The 18,062-nt window shown below is 39.4% G+C and overlaps 1 protein-coding gene across 12 annotated transcripts in view; it reads right to left on the reverse strand.

Moving 5' to 3' along the window:
* NKAIN3 (sodium/potassium transporting ATPase interacting 3) overlaps positions 1 to 18,062 on the reverse strand; it is a 663,159-nt gene that overhangs the window by 284,583 nt on the left and 360,514 nt on the right. For 11 of the 12 annotated variants that reach the window (XM_073331057.2, XM_073331058.2, XM_073331054.2 and 8 more), the window contains one exon: positions 12,361 to 12,441. The exons of the other annotated variant lie outside the window; for it this stretch is intronic. In XM_073331057.2, coding sequence (XP_073187158.1) covers positions 12,361 to 12,441 — 81 coding nt within the window. The remainder of the gene's footprint in view (positions 1 to 12,360; positions 12,442 to 18,062) is intronic. 12 annotated transcript variants of the gene reach the window in all.

The raw sequence follows: 18,062 nt of genomic DNA on the forward strand, positions 1-18,062 counted from the left end.
TGATTTCAAGCCCTTCAGGGCAGGAGCGGGTGACTAGCCAGCTACAATGTGCAACATATAACCTATGCAGAATCAATACAAGTAAATAACAATATAGCTTACTTTAAGGCTCAATCAAATGGTGATTAGATACCATTGTACTGAGTATAGGAAAAAACAGCCAAATTTAGAGTATTAATTTCTAATGCATTCAGATCTTGGGAGTTCAGTTTTTGATACTGCAAGACATGATGAAAGTTTATTGCAGGGGTTTTTAACTGTAACATCTAAGCAAAGGAGAGGACTAAGGATTCTCTGTCATTGCAAAGGTTCCACCAACAGTGATCCCAATGCAACAGGCTACATAAGCATATGTGTGATGGGGTTTGTGGCATCACACCCCATATTCTTCATAGTAATATTATTATGGTATGATTATAGCATAACTATGATGTACTTCATGAAAGATAGGTCATGTAAGGTATCATTGAAAAGGTTATGTTTTACTGAATAAGATTATCCTATTTGTATACATGTATCATTTTAGCATCTGAATTTAGGAATATTGTCTATGCATCTATAATAAATGTGTTTACACCTGGGGAACACTTAGTAGGCAGAATGCAATCAGTCTAGATGGCTGGCTGGGAAGGGTCATTAGAGAGAACAATAGGTCTTAGAAGATGCTCATCTCCCACTGGGGAGCCTTCCTGAGGACATTACAAACAGCCTCTGACACATGGCTGCTATGGCCTTACAGAGGCATATGAACAAGTCACCTGGTATTGGACTCTATTATAGAATACTAGTGTTTTTCCACTGAAAGGCATGGGAACAAAGGGTTTCCACCATATGCAAAGGCTATTTAAGGCAGGGGAGTGACATCATTGTGGTTCTTCTTCACTGACTCCCCGCCCAAAGGAGATGCTTGGAAACACCTGAGAAACAAGGTCTGACCTGGGGGGAGAAGGGTTGAACCCAGGCTAGAGGGATTTCTAGTCTGTGAAAGGAATACCTGGAATTTTAAGCTGCAAGCAAGTGCAGATTGCCCTCAAAAATTTCTGCAAACTGCCTCAACCAACAATTACAGTGAAAATTTGCTACTCATATTCAGCTTCTCTAGTATATTAAGTTTAGACTGAGTTTTTGTTTATTTGCTAGGTAATCTGCTTTGATCTGTTTGTTTGCTATCCCTCATAATCACTTAAAACCTTTCTTTTGTAGTTAATAGACTTGTTTTTGTTTTGTCTAAAAACCAGCGTGTCTAAATCCTAACTGGAGCCAGAAAGCTGTTGCCTATCTTCCTCAACCTTGAGGGAGGAGTTGAATTTCATGAGATTACGCTGGACAGTTCCCTGTGCAGCGCAAGACAGTATAATTTTGGAGGTGTGCAGTTGAGTAACTGGGCAGTTCCTTAGCTGAGCCTTCCTATGTAAAGCTGATCTTGGCATCTGTATGACGCTGCAGCTGGGTGTGTCCCTACCTGTACGTGTGCTTGAGGGGGCTTGAGAGCCTGTCACAGCAGTACAGTGTAAAGGCAGCCCAAGCTGGTGGGTCAGGCAGGCTCAGTAGTACCCCAATTCCAGGCGGCACCCCAAAGGGGGAGAAATCTGTCACAGGGTTTGAACCCCACACAGGTCCTGAAGTGGTTAATGTGGGCCTGAGAGGCCAATTAATGTATCTAGCAGCGAGTGAACCAGAGAGAGAGAGAGAGGTTTAATTGACGATGATGCAGCCCAGCTGAACATGGGCTGGGTGGTGATCATAAAGCCAGGAAGTTTGTAGCAGAAAGAGGCTCGAAGGAAAAAAAAAAAATCTTCTGTTTTCCTCTAGGGGAATAGGAGGAGTAGGAAGCAGTCTAGGGAGGCAGCAAGGAGTCTGAAGGAGTAGATCTTGGCTGCTAGCTACAGGGACCCTGTGCTGGAACCCAGAGTAGAGGGTGGACCTGGATTCCCCTACCAGAAACTAAGGAAAGTGGGGTGAAACCCCCTGAGATAAGGGGTGTAAGGACCATAGAGCCCAAAGAAAGACAGAAGACCTGTTGTAATGTCATTGGACTATAGTTTGATTGGATTCTGTTCTTCCAGAAGGGATGGAGACTACCACAGCAATTAAGTGACCATCAGCAGGGAGCATGGTATGGGAAGAAAGCCTCTACACCATTCCTGGCCATGAAAAGGTACTGCTGCATGAATCCACCTCTTTTACAACATGTTTAACTTTAAACATGTTAATAGCCCCATAACCACACGAGTAGTTCTAGTTAGATTAATGGGACTACTCGCATTTAAAGTTAGCCATGTACCTTGCTGATGTGCAGCTATAGAGAAATGTAGGAGAAGTCTGTACTAGGACACAGTTAGGTAAAACCGATAATGTTAAAAATATTTTCCTTTAGTTTCAATCCAAAAACATTACACTGAAAATTATAAAAGGGCTCAGAAAGTTCTCAAAAGGCTCTCTTTCTTTTTAAGAGGGGAGCAGGTTTATTGTTTTTCCTGTTAACTTAAAACATCTCATCACTATGACATTGATTGTTTAACATATTTAACAAAAGTTTATAACAATGTTTTCATATTGCACTCTTGTTATGGCATATTCTGTTAATGTGTGTCTACTATATATATTTTGATTGTGACCCTAGTGGCTAGACCCTTCTCAAGAGTTGTTAGAATTACAGAGTCCCTTTGGTGCATGTAACTAACTCTCAATGTTTTTCTACAGCAGTCATTACGAAAATGGTGGTGCAAATTAAGAACAAAGGAAATGCCCTGTTGGACCAGATCAGTGATCCATTGTGTATAATATCCTGCCCTTGACTATAGCCAGTGTCAGTAATAATGGAATAACCTTCTCGCAGAGAGAGACTCTTCCTAATCTCGCCAGTTGGAGGTTGGTTTATGCCCTGAAGAATGTGGGTTTGTATCTCTCACAAAACTCTTGGGGTGAAATCTTCAGTGGTGTATTCAATGGGGTCAGGATTTCACTCGAGTGTGTGTGTTTATATCCTTAGGAATATAAATCTGTTACAGACCAGTCAATCAAACTAGAAAACAGGAAAAGTTACTCTTTAAGCATCTGTCTGTAATGCGTGGAACAAAACACTGCAATGTTATGAGGGACTTAGTTTGGGAGACATATGTTGGAGGGCTTCTGCAACCAGTAGTAAAATATCATTAGAAAATCATCATCTCTAATTTTTAGAAACTCTAACACAAAAAGAGGTAATTCTATTTGGACCTCATTGTGATAGATAAAGATGAATTATTCACTGGACTGGAAGTTAGTGGTTAGCTACAAACCAATGATCATGACCTGATTACTTTCAATATGAGAGAGAGAGAGAGAGAGAGAAAGTACAGTCCTAACCAATAATGTATATAGTTGGTTCTTCAAAATTTTAGAAAATTAGCTATTTTGGGGAATTATGAGAAAAATTGACTTGGGGGGAAATTTAGAAAGAAAAATATAAATGAAAACTAGAGTTCTTTATGAAGAGGTCATCATATAACCAAAAAGCCATGATTCAACAATAAAGAGAGAATGATTTTGGCTAAAACCCCTCCTGGTTCAGTGGTAAAGCAAAGGCACTTTTAAAAGAAATTTGTCACAAAATAAGTTTTAGCTATGGTATAGGCCAATTACTAGATGGAGATGATTAAATTGTTGATGATGATGAAGAAAAGACAGAAGTGTTCAATAAATATTTCTGTTCTGTGTCTGGAAAGAAACAGGATGATGTACTTGTACTTCTCAGTCCCTTAGTAACTAAGGAGAATGTTAAACAACATTTGCTAGGGATTAACATTTTTAAATCCTCAGACCTGAGTAACTTGCACCCAAGAGTCCTAAAAGAGTTGGCTGAGGAGATCCCTGACCTGTTAATTTTTAATAATTTTGGACTAGTAGGAACATTCCAGTGGATTGGAAGAGTGCTAGTGTGGTGCAACTATTCATAAAGGGTAAGTGGGCCAGTCTGACATCAAGCCAACACAAAATAATGGGAAAACTGAGACAGGATTCAGCCAATAAAGAAGTAAAGGATGAGAATATAATTAATGACGGTCAACATGGTTTTTTGGAAAATAGGTCTTGTTAAAAAAAACTGATTTCATTTTTGATGGGATTATAAAATTTGATTAAGGGTAACTGGGTATATGCAATAGACCTTTGTAAGTCTTATTCCCACACAGAATTCTGATTAAAAATTAGCACGATACAATATCGATAAACCATACCCTAAATAGATTGTGAACTGACAGATCTCAAAAATTAATAATCAATCAAGAGTCGTCATCATCAAATGAGTATTTCTAGTGTGGTTCTGCAAGGATCAGTACCAGACCCGAAGCTGTCCAACATTTTCATCAAGGACCTGGAAGCAGGTGTAGAGTCACTGCTGATAAACTTTGTGGATAACTCAAAGATTGGCAAAGAGGTAAATAATAGTGAGGACAAGGGAGTCATGCAGAGCAATCTGGATCACTTGGTAAATTGATGCCAATTAAACAAAATGTGTTTTTAATGCAACCAAATGCAGTGTTCTACATATGGGATCAAGGAATGCAGGCTATACCTAAAAATGGGACGGGGGAACTGTATCCTTGAAAGCTGACTCTGAAAAGTATTTAGGTATCATAGCGGACAAGCAACTCAACAGGAGATCCTAATAAAATACTATAGCAAAAAGGGTTAGTGCAATCCTTAGAGTTACAAACAAGGGAGTAGTGAAGTAATTTCATCTGTACATACAGCATTTGTGAGACTGATACTGGGTGCAGTTGTAGTGACCGCATTTTTAAAGGATATTGAAAAACTTGATTAGGGTACACAAAACATCCATAAAAATGATTTGCGGTCTGGAGAAAATGCCTTACAGTGAGACACTTAAAAAGCTCAGTCTGTTTAATTTTTCAAATAGAAGATTGAGGAGACTTGATTACAGTTTAAGTACCTCCACAGGGAGAAAATACCACATACTGAAGGGCTCTTAATCTAGCAGAAAAAGTCATAACAAGAACCAATGGCGAGAAGCTAAAGCCTGACAAATTCAAATTAGAAATAAGGCACACAACAGTGAGGGCCACTGGAACAAATTACAAAGGGAAGTGGTGAATTCTCCATCTCTTGATTTTTTCAAATTACGACTGGATGGCTTTCTGCAGATATGGTTTAGCCAAACAAGTTATTGGGCTAAATACAGGAGTAAATGGGTGAAATTTAATGGCTGTGATACACAGGTGGTCAGACATGATGATCTAATGGTCCTGTAATAGCCCTAAATTCTATGAATCTATAACTCTGGATGTTCTCCTTATCCATATAAATGTCCACTTTTCGAATCCGGCCAAGCTCTTAATCTCAATGATACCATGTGACAGTGAGTTCTGATGGTGGTTTCAGTAAGAGGCTGTAGAATCCAACAAGATGAGACCTTCCTACCTCCTTCCTTTGCTACACAATTTGGGATTTTTTTTAGGACCATTTAAATTATTCAAATACTATACAATTCTTGAACATTTCTGCCAAAAGCCGAAGGGAATGGTCATGTACACCAACAAATATCAGAACAGCTTAAAAATTTACATTAGCAAATCTATCCATGTAACCAGCTTTTTAAACTGTACTTGTCACAGTGGTATCTGAGAATCTGGCTAGCCAAATGAAGATGGGTCATATGGGATGTCAGTTTTAAAATTAAAAATCAAGGTGTTATAAAAGAAAATGAATTCTGTTTAAACCAATATTGCAAAACTTAATGGCTTTAACTGTATGTAATCCTATGAGCCACTGTAAATGTCAGCTGAAAAAATATTAAATTCTGTTTTTTGCACCATCTGGAATTTATTCCCAATTAAGATCCTCAGCACTGTGAGTGTATCCGCTAAACACACCAATTAACATAAAAACGACATCTTCTGCAGTCTGAGTGGCATTTACTGGTGTTCTGTTTGTTCCATATGATGTTTTTCCAGAATGACCTGATGTTCAACTTGTACCACCAAAGGTTCAGCTAGTTGCAGGATTAACTCTCTTTCCAAGATTGAACAAATATTTCATAACTTAAATGGCACTGTAGTTTTACTGAAGTTCTGCAAAGTGGATCATCACAGATCAGACAGTAGGTATATTTGAGTAGTTGTCTGATTATGCTACTTAACATCTAAAACACCAAAATAAAACCAAAAGACAGCTGCTTCTTCTGGAATAAAAGTATATGGGCCTTGTGCTACTTGAATTTTACAGTGATGTAACTCCATAGACATCAATGGAGTTACACTGGTGTAAAGCTAGAGCATATTCCTAGAAGATTATAATTCTTCTATAATTACCGGTAATTTTTAAGAGTGCATGAGTTAAGTATTTCCTGCACAGGTAACAATGATTTCAGTGCATTTTAAAGTTAGTAGTATGAATTGTATTTATTCTCTTTTTGTGTTGAATAACGTAAACTACATATTAAAAAGACAATATACTTTTGCACAGCTACACACTTACAAACACATGATCCTTTGAACATGCGTCTAATTTTTTGCAGTAACAGTTACTGTACAGTAATCATAAAGCAATGCATGCAGCTTCTGTTGATGCATATACTACTGATGTTAACCGAACATTAGAAATTACTGTTTAACTACGACTGCAGGGCATACCATCATTGCACAGAATTTTTGATTAACTGTCCCTACTACCACCCAAGGCCAAACTCATTATTTTGAAGCTCTGAAATGTTTCTGCATGACATTCCTAACATAACTTAGCAGTAAATTGGATTCCAGGTTTATTGCCAAAGTAGTTAAAAAAATTCAAAAGGTTGGTGTTTGAACAGAACATTAGGGAAAAATACTACATACAATTCACTTAGCATATTATTTCCCTTTATTGCATAGCAGCAGCAGCAGCAGGGGAAGAAGGGGACAATCTTCATAAAGAAGGGCATGCCAGAACTTTATTTTCTGGGAAAAATACAGTGTTAGACCTCTGCTGTAGGAAACGGTACAGCTATTATTAAGTATGTGGAATAAAAATAGACAAATGCCTTTAAATTTCTTTCACTTTTTTCCTTACTAAAGATGACTGAAATGAGAGAAAGAACTGCATCAGACAATGGATGAAAGTAAGACTGCGCTTGACTCTAATCTCATTTATGATAGTATAGCTTCATTGAGTTCAGTGGTGTTACTCCTGATATACAAGTAAAGGAAGGCCTATTACTTGTAATAAAACAAACAATTCAGAAGCACATTTATCACTTTTGGAGTAATAAAGAGTGGAAAAGGTTCTAAAGTTCCCAAGAACAAGAAAGTGAAAAGTACTCCTTTTATCCTATCCCATCCATGCAAATTGTGGTTTCATAGGGGTAGATTAGGAAGAGCCAATATTTACCTAATGCTGCAAACATACATTAATTTATGACTCACAGAAACCCCAAAAAAAGGCTAGTGCCTGTAACCAAACCAATCAGCTTAGACCTGTGAGATCTGTGTTGCGTATAACACAGGAGATATTGGCAACTGATGGCATCAACTAAAGCAGATAGATAGTGGAAACGTAGAAGATGAGTAAATAGTGGGTATGCAGTTCCAATCCCAGGAGAGATCCTAACCAAAAGCAACTGATATGAATCAGAGGTATATGGGAAGAAATGCTCAGCAGACTTGGCCATGAATGTATGTACCATGTCTAATAGCAAACACTATTATCACTATCAGCTCTGAAATGATGTTCTCACTGGTAGATGCGTTGTAAATTGAAATGATTATATTCAATTAAAAATACATCAGAGTAGAAAGAACAAATCATATCCATACCCAATGTATTACCCATTCAGGACTGAATTGTAACAGTAACAGTGCCCCACACGGAAGTGCATACATCTGAACACCAAATGGAATCCATCTTCATGCATACCTGATCCACGGTTGGGTGCCTGTGTTATATCAATACGAAATCCATATTACAAATGAGCCTTATATTGCATTAATCAAGTGTATTCCACTGGTGTCCACTATGCAGCTCATATTGGCACCAGTGTCCGCTATGGCCCCATGTGCATAGCAAAGGTGTAAGCTAAAGCTGCTGTGAGCTCCTTGGGTGAAATCTTGGCCCCACAGAAGTTAAAGGGAGTTTTGCTATTGACTTCAAAAGGGCCAGGATTCCACCTCTTTAACTGCTGCCATTTTAGGGGAGGGGGTAGGTTTTATTTTAATTCACTATTCTTGGATGTCGTCTCGGGATTTCACTCTGACCACAGATTAATTTTTTTATCAAAGACAGAAGACATTAGCACTACAATAGGCCTTTATAATAATTTCTCATTGTAAAATAGCACCTTTTTGTAAAACGTGCTCCCTTTTAGAGATTATTAGATATAATTTGCACCATTATAAAATGTGTGTCATGCACCAGATGGAATAACTGGGCTCCAGATGTAGTTTGGTTTTCATCAGGAATGATCAGTCCATATTCCAATTCACACTGTTTTGTTTAGGAAATAACTTTAAAGCCCCATTTTTGTAGCTTTTGAAGTAAGTATTACATTAGTTCTCCTTTGGGAATTTAATTTCTATAGAGTCTTTAGCTCTTGTGGCACAGAGTACTATTTATTATAAAGGCCAGATCCTCAGCTGGTATAAACAATATAGTTCTATTGAAATCAATGTAGCTATGTCTCTATACACCAGCTGAGGATCTAGCCCATGAATGCATCTATAACCTTGTCTCTAACCTTCCACATAGCCGCAGAACTGTCTGCAAATTTGGAAAGCTTTGATTGTTTTATCATTCTTTTTAGCATATGTGCAATGTGCCTCAGGTGGCATGTGACCAGGATTCATCACCGAATTTGGTCTGCTGGTTGAATCAGTAGCTTCCCCGGCCCAGGGCAGGTACTGACAGGGAGTGTGACATGAATGCTGAGCTCACTGGAGAATATGAATTCCCTCACTATATTAATTTACTGTATTGCAAAGTTGGAGCCAGATATTGCTCGCATTGAAGTCCACTGTGAAACCCCAACTGACTGTAATAGGGAAGATATGTTCCACATCTCTTTGTTCTAAAACAACTTCTGAAATTCTAATAGTTCTAGACCATGATGTAAGAATTCTAACAGACACAGAAAGTTAGCCTAAGTAGCAAGAATTTAAAATAATATTTTTTTAAATCCTTTGAGTAGTAAAATTGTGATATTATTCCACTACACGGTGATTTATCATACACTGTTAGTAAGACCACCCAAAATTGGAGTACAATGGTGAAACTGAATGGCTAAAGTTTTTAATTCACATATGCTGTTTTTAACACAGCCATCACTAAGGACCTGATCAAAAGGTCACTGAAGTCAATGGAAAGACTACTATTGATTTTGAGGAGCTAAGGATCAGACTTTAGAGTATTAAAATTCTTCGTAATACACTTTTGTTTTCTAGGCAATTGGTAAAAAGTAGCAGCGAAGGTCATCACACAACTGATATAAAAATAAACTTTTCTTAACTTGTGGTCACTTTAATGCTAAAGTCTAAGTAGTAAAGAAAAATTATATTGGTGATTTATTACCAGTCTGTCATTCTTGTGGGATATTATGTGTGATGTCTATATTCATTTCATAGATTCATGGATTTTAAAGGATCAGTATCAACATCTAGTCTGACCTTTTGCATAGCATCAGCCCAGTAATTCCTGCATCAACCCCGAAACTCCTGGTTGAGCTGCAGCATCTCTTTTAGAAAGAAAGCATATTTGCAGATGGGAGAAGAATAGCTACAGCTTCTAATTTAAAAGTTTAATCAACAAACAAAGAGAAACCCATCGCTGGATATACTGAAGCAAATTTTCAATGGATATCTTACTGTGTGATTAAATTATGTTTTCTTTGTTATAAAATGGACTTCACCAGATCTTTTGTTTGACAAATACTATGATGACTTTTCCTGATTAATAATAAAGGATCTAAACCACATATGATCTCATGTTAGCCAGTTGAAGTTTGTACTTTTATAAGATAATAGTATGAATTCACAGCCATGTACTTAATATTGCCAAGTCTGAGAATGTTAGAGATCCACTTCCTGGACACTACAGTGCTAATAAACAATGGTCACATAAACACCACCCTATACCGGAAACCTACTGACCGCTATTCCTACCTGCATGCCTCCAGCTTTCACCCTGACCACACCACACGATCCATCGTCTACAGCCAAGCTCTGCGATACAACCGCATTTGCTCCAACCCCTCAGACAGAGACAAACACCTACAAGATCTCTGTCAAGCTTTCTTACAACTACAATACCCACCTGCAGAAGTAAAGAAACAGATTGATAGAGCCAGAAGAGTTCCCAGAAGTTACCTACTACAGGACAGGCCTAACAAAGAAAATAACAGAACGCCACTAGCCGTCACCTTCAGCCCCCAACTAAAACCCCTCCAACGCATTATTAAGGATCTACAACCTATCCTAAAGGATGACCCAACACTCTCACAAATCTTGGGAGACAGGCCAGTCCTTGCCTACAGACAGCCCCGCAACCTGAAGCAAATACTCACCAACAATCACATACCACACAACAGAACCACTAACCCAGGAACTTATCCTTGCAACAAAGCCCGTTGCCAATTGTGCCCACATATCTATTCAGGGGACACCATCACAGGGCCTAATAACATCAGCCACACTATCAGAGGCTCGTTCACCTGCACATCCACCAATGTGATATATGCCATCATGTGCCAGCAATGCCCCTCTGCCATGTACATTGGTCAAACTGGACAGTCTCTACGTAAAAGAATAAATGGACACAAATCAGATGTCAAGAATTATAACATTCATAAACCAGTCAGAGAACACTTCAATCTCTCTGGTCACGCAATCACAGACATGAAGGTCGCTATCTTAAAACAAAAAAACTTCGACTCCAGCGAGAAACTGCTGAATTGGAATTCATTTGCAAATTGGATACTATTAATTTAGGCTTAAATAGAGACTGGGAGTAGCTAAGTCATTATGCAAGGTAGCCTATTTCCTCTTGTTTTTTCCTACCCCCCCCCCCCCCAGATGTTCTGGTTTAACTTGGATTTAAACTTGAAGAGTGGTCAGTTTGGATGAGCTATTACCAGCAGGAGAGTGAGTTTGTGTGTGTATGGGGGTGGGGGGGATGTGAGAAAACCTGGATTTGTGCAGGAAATAGCCCAACTTGATTGTCATGCACATTGTGTAAAGAGTTGTCACTTTGGATGGGCTATCACCAGCAAGAGAGTGAATTTGTGTGCGCGGGGTGGAGGGTGAGAAAACCTGGATTTGTGCTGGAAATGGCCCACCTGATGATCACTTTAGATAAGCTATTACCAGCAGGACAGTGGGGTGGGAGGAGGTATTGTTTCATATTCTCTGTGTGTATATAAAGTCTGCTGCAGTTTCCACAGTATGCATCCGATGAAGTGAGCTGTAGCTCACGAAAGCTCATGCTCAAATAAATTGGTTAGTCTCTAAGGTGCCACAAGTACTCCTTTTCTTTTTGCGAATACAGACTAACATGGCTGTTACTCTGAAACCTATAATTCTAAGAATGTTTTTCCTTTGTGTTAATGGGTTACAGCATGAAAAAGTGTTCTAGATCATGTTCATATGAATATGGCAAATAAATTGATTTTGTTGAGTTTGTTATGCTAGGATGAAAATCAGAGGATGTTGTACAGAAGTCACTGTGGATACAATGTGGTTAACTATAAACTATATCAACATAAGTGCTACATGGTATGAAAGTAATATGTACATTGATGCTTCCAGCAAACACTTCTGCTCTAATCAGGACTTTGAAAAAGGACTCAACAAACTAAAATACTGAGAACACAGTAAAGGGAAGCTTGACTCATATGTGCAAAAATGTCATCTTTTCTTGTTCAATTTTGTTTTACTGAATTAGAATTTTTACACTGAGACCAATTTGCTCAACAAGTTGTCGCATTAACCTTATTAATCAATGTCTTTATCTGCTTCCAAACCAGCCCCAGAACATTCAGGACCATATTTCATGTACTCATTCAAAGCATCTGCTAAAGAGATATTGTATGTTTTTTTAACAAAATAATAGTCAACCTGATAAAGTGGATTCAGCAGCAAGCTTTACTTTAGAGAGACACAGATGTTCAGTTTGCTTACATTTACTTATTTCCAACCTATGAATATTGACTACTACAGACAAGTTGATATACTGGAGTTCTAGCTAGAAAAAAAAACAACCTTTGAAGCTCTGATTACATGTAAAAAGAGCACACTAATTTTTCTCCTGGATCTAGTAATTTAGAACACTCTAGCATTGTTGCTATCAAAGTACAATCATTTGCTCCCCCACAACCCTCAAGAATTATAAGGGACCTACCTTAGAAAGCCCGCCTACTTCCAAATAGAAGCAGATAATGAAAACATTCCAGGTGACCCAGAGGGCAGTCCACACCGTGTACTAGACAAAAAGCCAGATGACAGCAAAAAAGAAAGAAAAATAAAATGTGAAGATGGAAGGGCTTTATACTGAGCAGATCATTACTTTTTTTTAGAAAATATATCAATAAATATAGTTATTCTAAGAACCAACAAACAGAGAGAGTCCAGAAACAGAGTTCTCCTGGCTCAAGTCCCCTAAGAACCATAACAAATTATAAATCCAATAAGAGTAACAGACCTGGCCAATCTCCTGTACGTTACAGAGAAGATCAGTGTACTACCTGAGGCCTGCTTTTAACCTTTTATTTAAACAGCAATAAAACTGTTAAAATTACTGTAGTCTATCTGCAGTAAAGGTTTTGGCTTTTTACCATCATTATTTACTTAAATGGGATATTGTCATTATCATCACTATAGACTATATCAAAGGCAATAACTGATGTATATGTATGCAGTAACCAAGTTGTGATGTAATGTGTACTTCGGTGCACAGAGCAGCTAATACCAATGTGCCAGCATCTTACTCAGGTTTAGCCATAATGGTTCACAAAAGCAGATTTCAAAATAGGCAGGGGAAATCCATTTTTTAAAACCATATTAGAGAACTGCAGATGTCTACATTAACATGTCACCTGATATTTAGTAGTAATGGGACAGCTGCTTCATACTTCCTACCAGGACAAATCCTGAAAGACCTGAGCCTTTTCCCCCAACTTCATTTCCAGAAATGTGTTGCTTGAAATTTCCCAAATAAATTCAGCCTGAGGTGGACACCCATCACAGACAATTTCAGCCCAAATAGTTAACATTTGGCAAAGTTATAAGCAACTGCAAATAGGATCGTATAATGGGAAACCTCAGGCAACCTTAATAATAGGCCACTAGCTCTGTGTGAAATATTTCATGAGGTAGACTTGCTTGTTTAAATTTGTTTCTTTTTCTCTTTTGAAATTCTGCTATTATATACATATCAATTCTGTCTCAGACCTATATCTATAAATATGTACAAATGAATATAATAATAAGGGCACATTTATATAGCTCCTTTCATTCTGAGGGTTCTCAAAGCATTTTGCATATTTAAACTGATACAGAAATGACATTTAATCCCCCAGTGAATTGCAGCCATTTTTGGAGTAAAACACAGCAACTGTTTAACAATGCACAGTGCCACTAAGGAGTTTAGGACAAAAAGCGTGCAACCGAAAGGTAGGACATTCCAGCGTTCGTATTTGGCTAGGATACTGACATTAATACTTTAGTTTTTATGAAAAATGGCCATAGGTAGCCATTCAATTTTATATCTCATCTGAAATGCAGTACCTCCGGTAACACAGTGTCCCTGACTCTAGAACAGCATATTGGCTCAGTGCTAATTCAAGGGAAGAGAGGCAACTACAGAGTCATACATCTAGGTGTGCCCTGGAGGTATCACAAGTATTGATAGAGCCCAACTCAATTTATGAGAGATGAGCGGGAATCATAGAACAAGGCAATATGATAGAACATGAATACTGTCAGTGCAGGATTTACCAAAGTATTATATTCACACAGCAGCTTTGAATACCTAAATATTTTGAAGCTGTAAGGTTCTGTGTGGAATTACTTTTCCTTGATCAATGTATATGGAATTTCTATATGTCCTAATTTCTTTCTGTTTTAAATCTAACTCTCTCTAGGTGTTCATACTGCACACATCACCAAGCTATAACCGCACCTCATGTATCATATTATTTAATAGAGTAAATTAAGTGAATTAGATCCACTCTCAGTTTAGGTTAAAGTGTTTTATTTTCACATCTCATTGTACAATAATACATTTATGCTGAGCTGGGCCAGGTTTGCACCGTCTTAACCATATGACTCATCATTTTGAGTGTTTTTCAATTTCATCACAGTGCTAGAAAAAAAAAACTTTAACAAGTATTCCGTTAGCATTATTAATTGATTCTAACAGCTTAGAAATATTGCTAGCTATGGGGAGTTCTGTGAAGAAAGGAAAAGAATGTACAGAGAAATGGACCATGGTGTAACGTCACAGCTGTGTGATTAGTATATTACATTGTGGGTTAGAATTCAAATTTAATTCTTCTTTGTTCTTTGCAAATTAATATTTGTAAAAATTTTCAAATGAGCTAATATAAGAAAATTATGAACCAGTTTTTCATTTTGATGTCCACCGGGAACTTTGGCCAGATTAATCTCATCCACAAAGTTTTCAAGTGTCATAAATGTTATATCTGCTAAATGACATGGTGGATTGTTTTCTGAGATGTATTTAAATTAGAAGTTAATACCAAAAAAGAGTTAAAATAATGGAACTTTTTGACTTAAGGTGAGCAAAATATTCAGAGTTAAGGTTGTCATTCCATTCCATCTTTCTCTCACCATCGGTTGGCTAGGTTGCACTAAGGGTCTCAGACCTTTGCAGAACATTACACAGAAGTGATGGCTGGACATGACTTCTTCCATCCTGGAAGCCCATGGGATTGTGCCTTTCCTTGCAGGTGCAGCGCTGGCCACGTGATCCTTGCTTTCATCATGTTAAGGCAGTGTTTCTCAAGCCTTCTTATGGCGTGATCCCCTTTGCATTCACCTCTGTTAATGCGACCCCCGATACTTAGTATTCAGGTTGCCTTTGCACAAATGAACACCGCATTTTAATAGTCTACTTTGAAAACTATGGATGGGTAGCCAGGCCCAGATTAACTAATGTGCATTCAGCGTACTTGCACTGGGCCCCCATTTGAGAGGCTCCCCTGACCACCAAACCAAAGAAAAAAAAAGGAACGGTGAACTAGTGGCCTGGGGACCACATCCAGCCCACTAGATCACTTTATTTGGCCTGCCACCTCACGTGCCTGCCACCCCACTTTCTGATCTCACCACATTGGCTCCTGCATCCTCCACATGGAGCCAGTGACCAGAAAAGGCATGTTGCCACAGATGCTGTGAGAGTGCTCTGTTGTTTCAGTTGCAGTTAATGCTGTTTCACTGCCCCTAACACTGTTTGCTTAGAAGCTTTCTCACATTTTCTTTCCCCCCTCATCTTGTGACCCTCCTAATACCCTTTTGCAAAAACTGCTGCCTTAAAGGCAACAGTGCATCTACCGCAACATGTGTTAGCTGGGCCAATTGTGAAGGGCACCCAGAAGCAGCATGTAGCAACCTCTTTGCCAAATGGGGCAAAGAAACAAGAACATGCCACAATTATTAATAAACTTAACACTACATTGGGGGCCAGTTGAATTCAAGGTCCATTTCAGGATATTGGTCCTCATGATCGAAGACCTGAAAGACCTGTGGCCTGGATACTGTTGTAATAACTGGACCTACAAATTTACCCTAATTGTGAGATCAGCTGTGAAAAGTGAGTGTAAGTTCATAAGACGACACAATAACCTATAACAACAAATGTTAATGGGAAAAGATGCAAAAGTGAAACAAAAAGACTGAATTAATCAAAACAAAAAGACCCGCTGAAATAACTCAAAGGTTATGTTAAGATCGTGCTTGGTAAACAAGAAAAGTGTGAAACTGAAAAATCTATAAACCAAAACTGGTGTTTCTGAAAATGGATAAATTTGGTGGACAAATAATGAGGGGATGGGCTATTTTGCCAACCACTCCCATTTTTCAGTCTTTAAAGAAAGAAACTTTGCAGAGAAAAAATGGCTACTGGAGTGAATTTCACCATCATGGCTGCCACCTTACCATCTCCTGGGACCCCAGGCCTTTGTCATCTTGATCTTGAGAGATGTCCTGATCAAAATGGACCAGTCCGAGGACCCAGATGACATCACCACCTCTAGTAGCTCCATCTAAATCCTGAATACCGACTGGGATGTTGATACTTTGTCTCTCCCTTCCACATCCATGTGTCCTTTCCGCGCCCCCCCCCCATTTCTTCTCTTTCTATCCCTCTCCTTATGCCTTCTGTCTAATAAAAGTCTGGCTTAGATGGCCAAGACTGTATATTTTGCAGCATTACTGTAAGCTTGTGACCAGAAAGATCCAACTAAAACCAAAGCCCCGAACATCCTGATGCTGGTATAAGTTTGCCAGATCTCAGAGTGGTTGATGAGACCGTGTATTGTGCCTGTGTTTTTCCAGCTGGCAGGTTGCAAGTGAAAATCAGCAGCATGGACCAGAGCTGCATTTTCTATCTTTGCTGTTCTTCTCTCCCCATTTTTGTGCGTGTTCATCTTTTAGGAAACACTAACAGCAGCAGCAACAAGGACAGCACATCTCAACTGACTTATTCTCTTTTTCTCAAAAAGGACAGTTATTATCATCTTTGATACCATCTAAAAGATTGTCCAGCAAGGGGTTTTCTCCTAAAAACTCTCGCCAGCTAACGGGAAAGGGAACAAAGAGGGCAGTGAAAATGAAAGCCTGATTTAATAGTTTACATTTCAAACGCTTTAGCTGTTTTCCCCTCTTTTCTGTCTCTTTAATAAGAATTTTAATGTTGTGTTTGCCATCGTACTAAGCAGGCTGAGGCCTCTGTATACCAAACCCCGAATCTTGTTTGAAACTGTTTAAGTTTGAACCATGACTGGGTTATGTTAACCCCTCTGACATTTTGGGCCCATTTATTCCATCTAAATTAAATACCACAGCACCTTAGATAATAGCTCTTTCCCTGACCTGGTAGAACAATTGCAATCAGCAGAGATGCTTCAAGTGTCAGTCAGCAGGGTGGAGGTCTGAGAGACAGGGCCAGGGTTTTCTCAGAGGAAGGGTCTCAGCAGGAATTAGCTCTTGCTGGAGATCAGTCTCAGCCCAAGTTTTACAACCTTCAGAGTATGAGGCAAGCCACATTTTCCTGTTTGGTCCTTTCCTTGACTAAGTTAAGTACTAATCTGGCACTCTCTGAAGCTAAACTTATTTAGGAGGCATTTCTGAGATAGAAGAAGAGAAGAATTACTCATGTAACCCTTCTGCCCGTCAGAATTGGCAGCAACAAGGGCCGGGTTCAATATCTAGGGGTTCCATTCCAATAACACAATGCAAACCGGCTCGAGCCCCCACCCAGTGACCTGGGACAAATATATACCACCCCCGCTGGGCGCCTCCAAGAGGCAATACTTCCCCTCTCGCAAGCACTGAGTCTGAGTGTAGCAAAAGTCTTTTAATAACAGAGAGAAACAATGTGGCATTATGTTGGGGAAACACCACCAACCGGATTCATAACACAACCCATGAGCAAAAACAACCCCACCCCAGGCAAATTGGGGCATGCCCTTTTCCCTTTGGTTCTTGAGTCCAGCAACCCCAAATCACCCAAAGTCCCAAAAGTCCAATGCCCCAAAAGTCTCTGTCCCTGGTCAGGGCAGCCCCAGAGTTCGAAAGTTTATCGGCGGAGCTTTACCTCCCAACCTGGGTGGAAATGGGACGGGGGTAAGAGGCACCTTACGTGATCTGAAGCTGACCGCCCCCCATAGCTCCATAGCGGCGCTCCGCTCCGCCAGCCGCCCCATAAAACTCCTTCACGCAGCTGCACTCCACTCCACCAGCCGCCCCACGAACTCCTTCGCTCAGCTGCGCTCCGCTCCGCCAGCCGCCCCACGAACTGCTTCACTCAGCTCCACGGCCCACAAGCAGCTCCTGCCATCCACACACTGCTCCGCGTCGAAC

This window comes from Lepidochelys kempii, chromosome 2 (assembly GCF_965140285.1).
Source record: "Lepidochelys kempii isolate rLepKem1 chromosome 2, rLepKem1.hap1, whole genome shotgun sequence".
Taxonomy (NCBI): Eukaryota; Metazoa; Chordata; order Testudines; family Cheloniidae; genus Lepidochelys; species Lepidochelys kempii.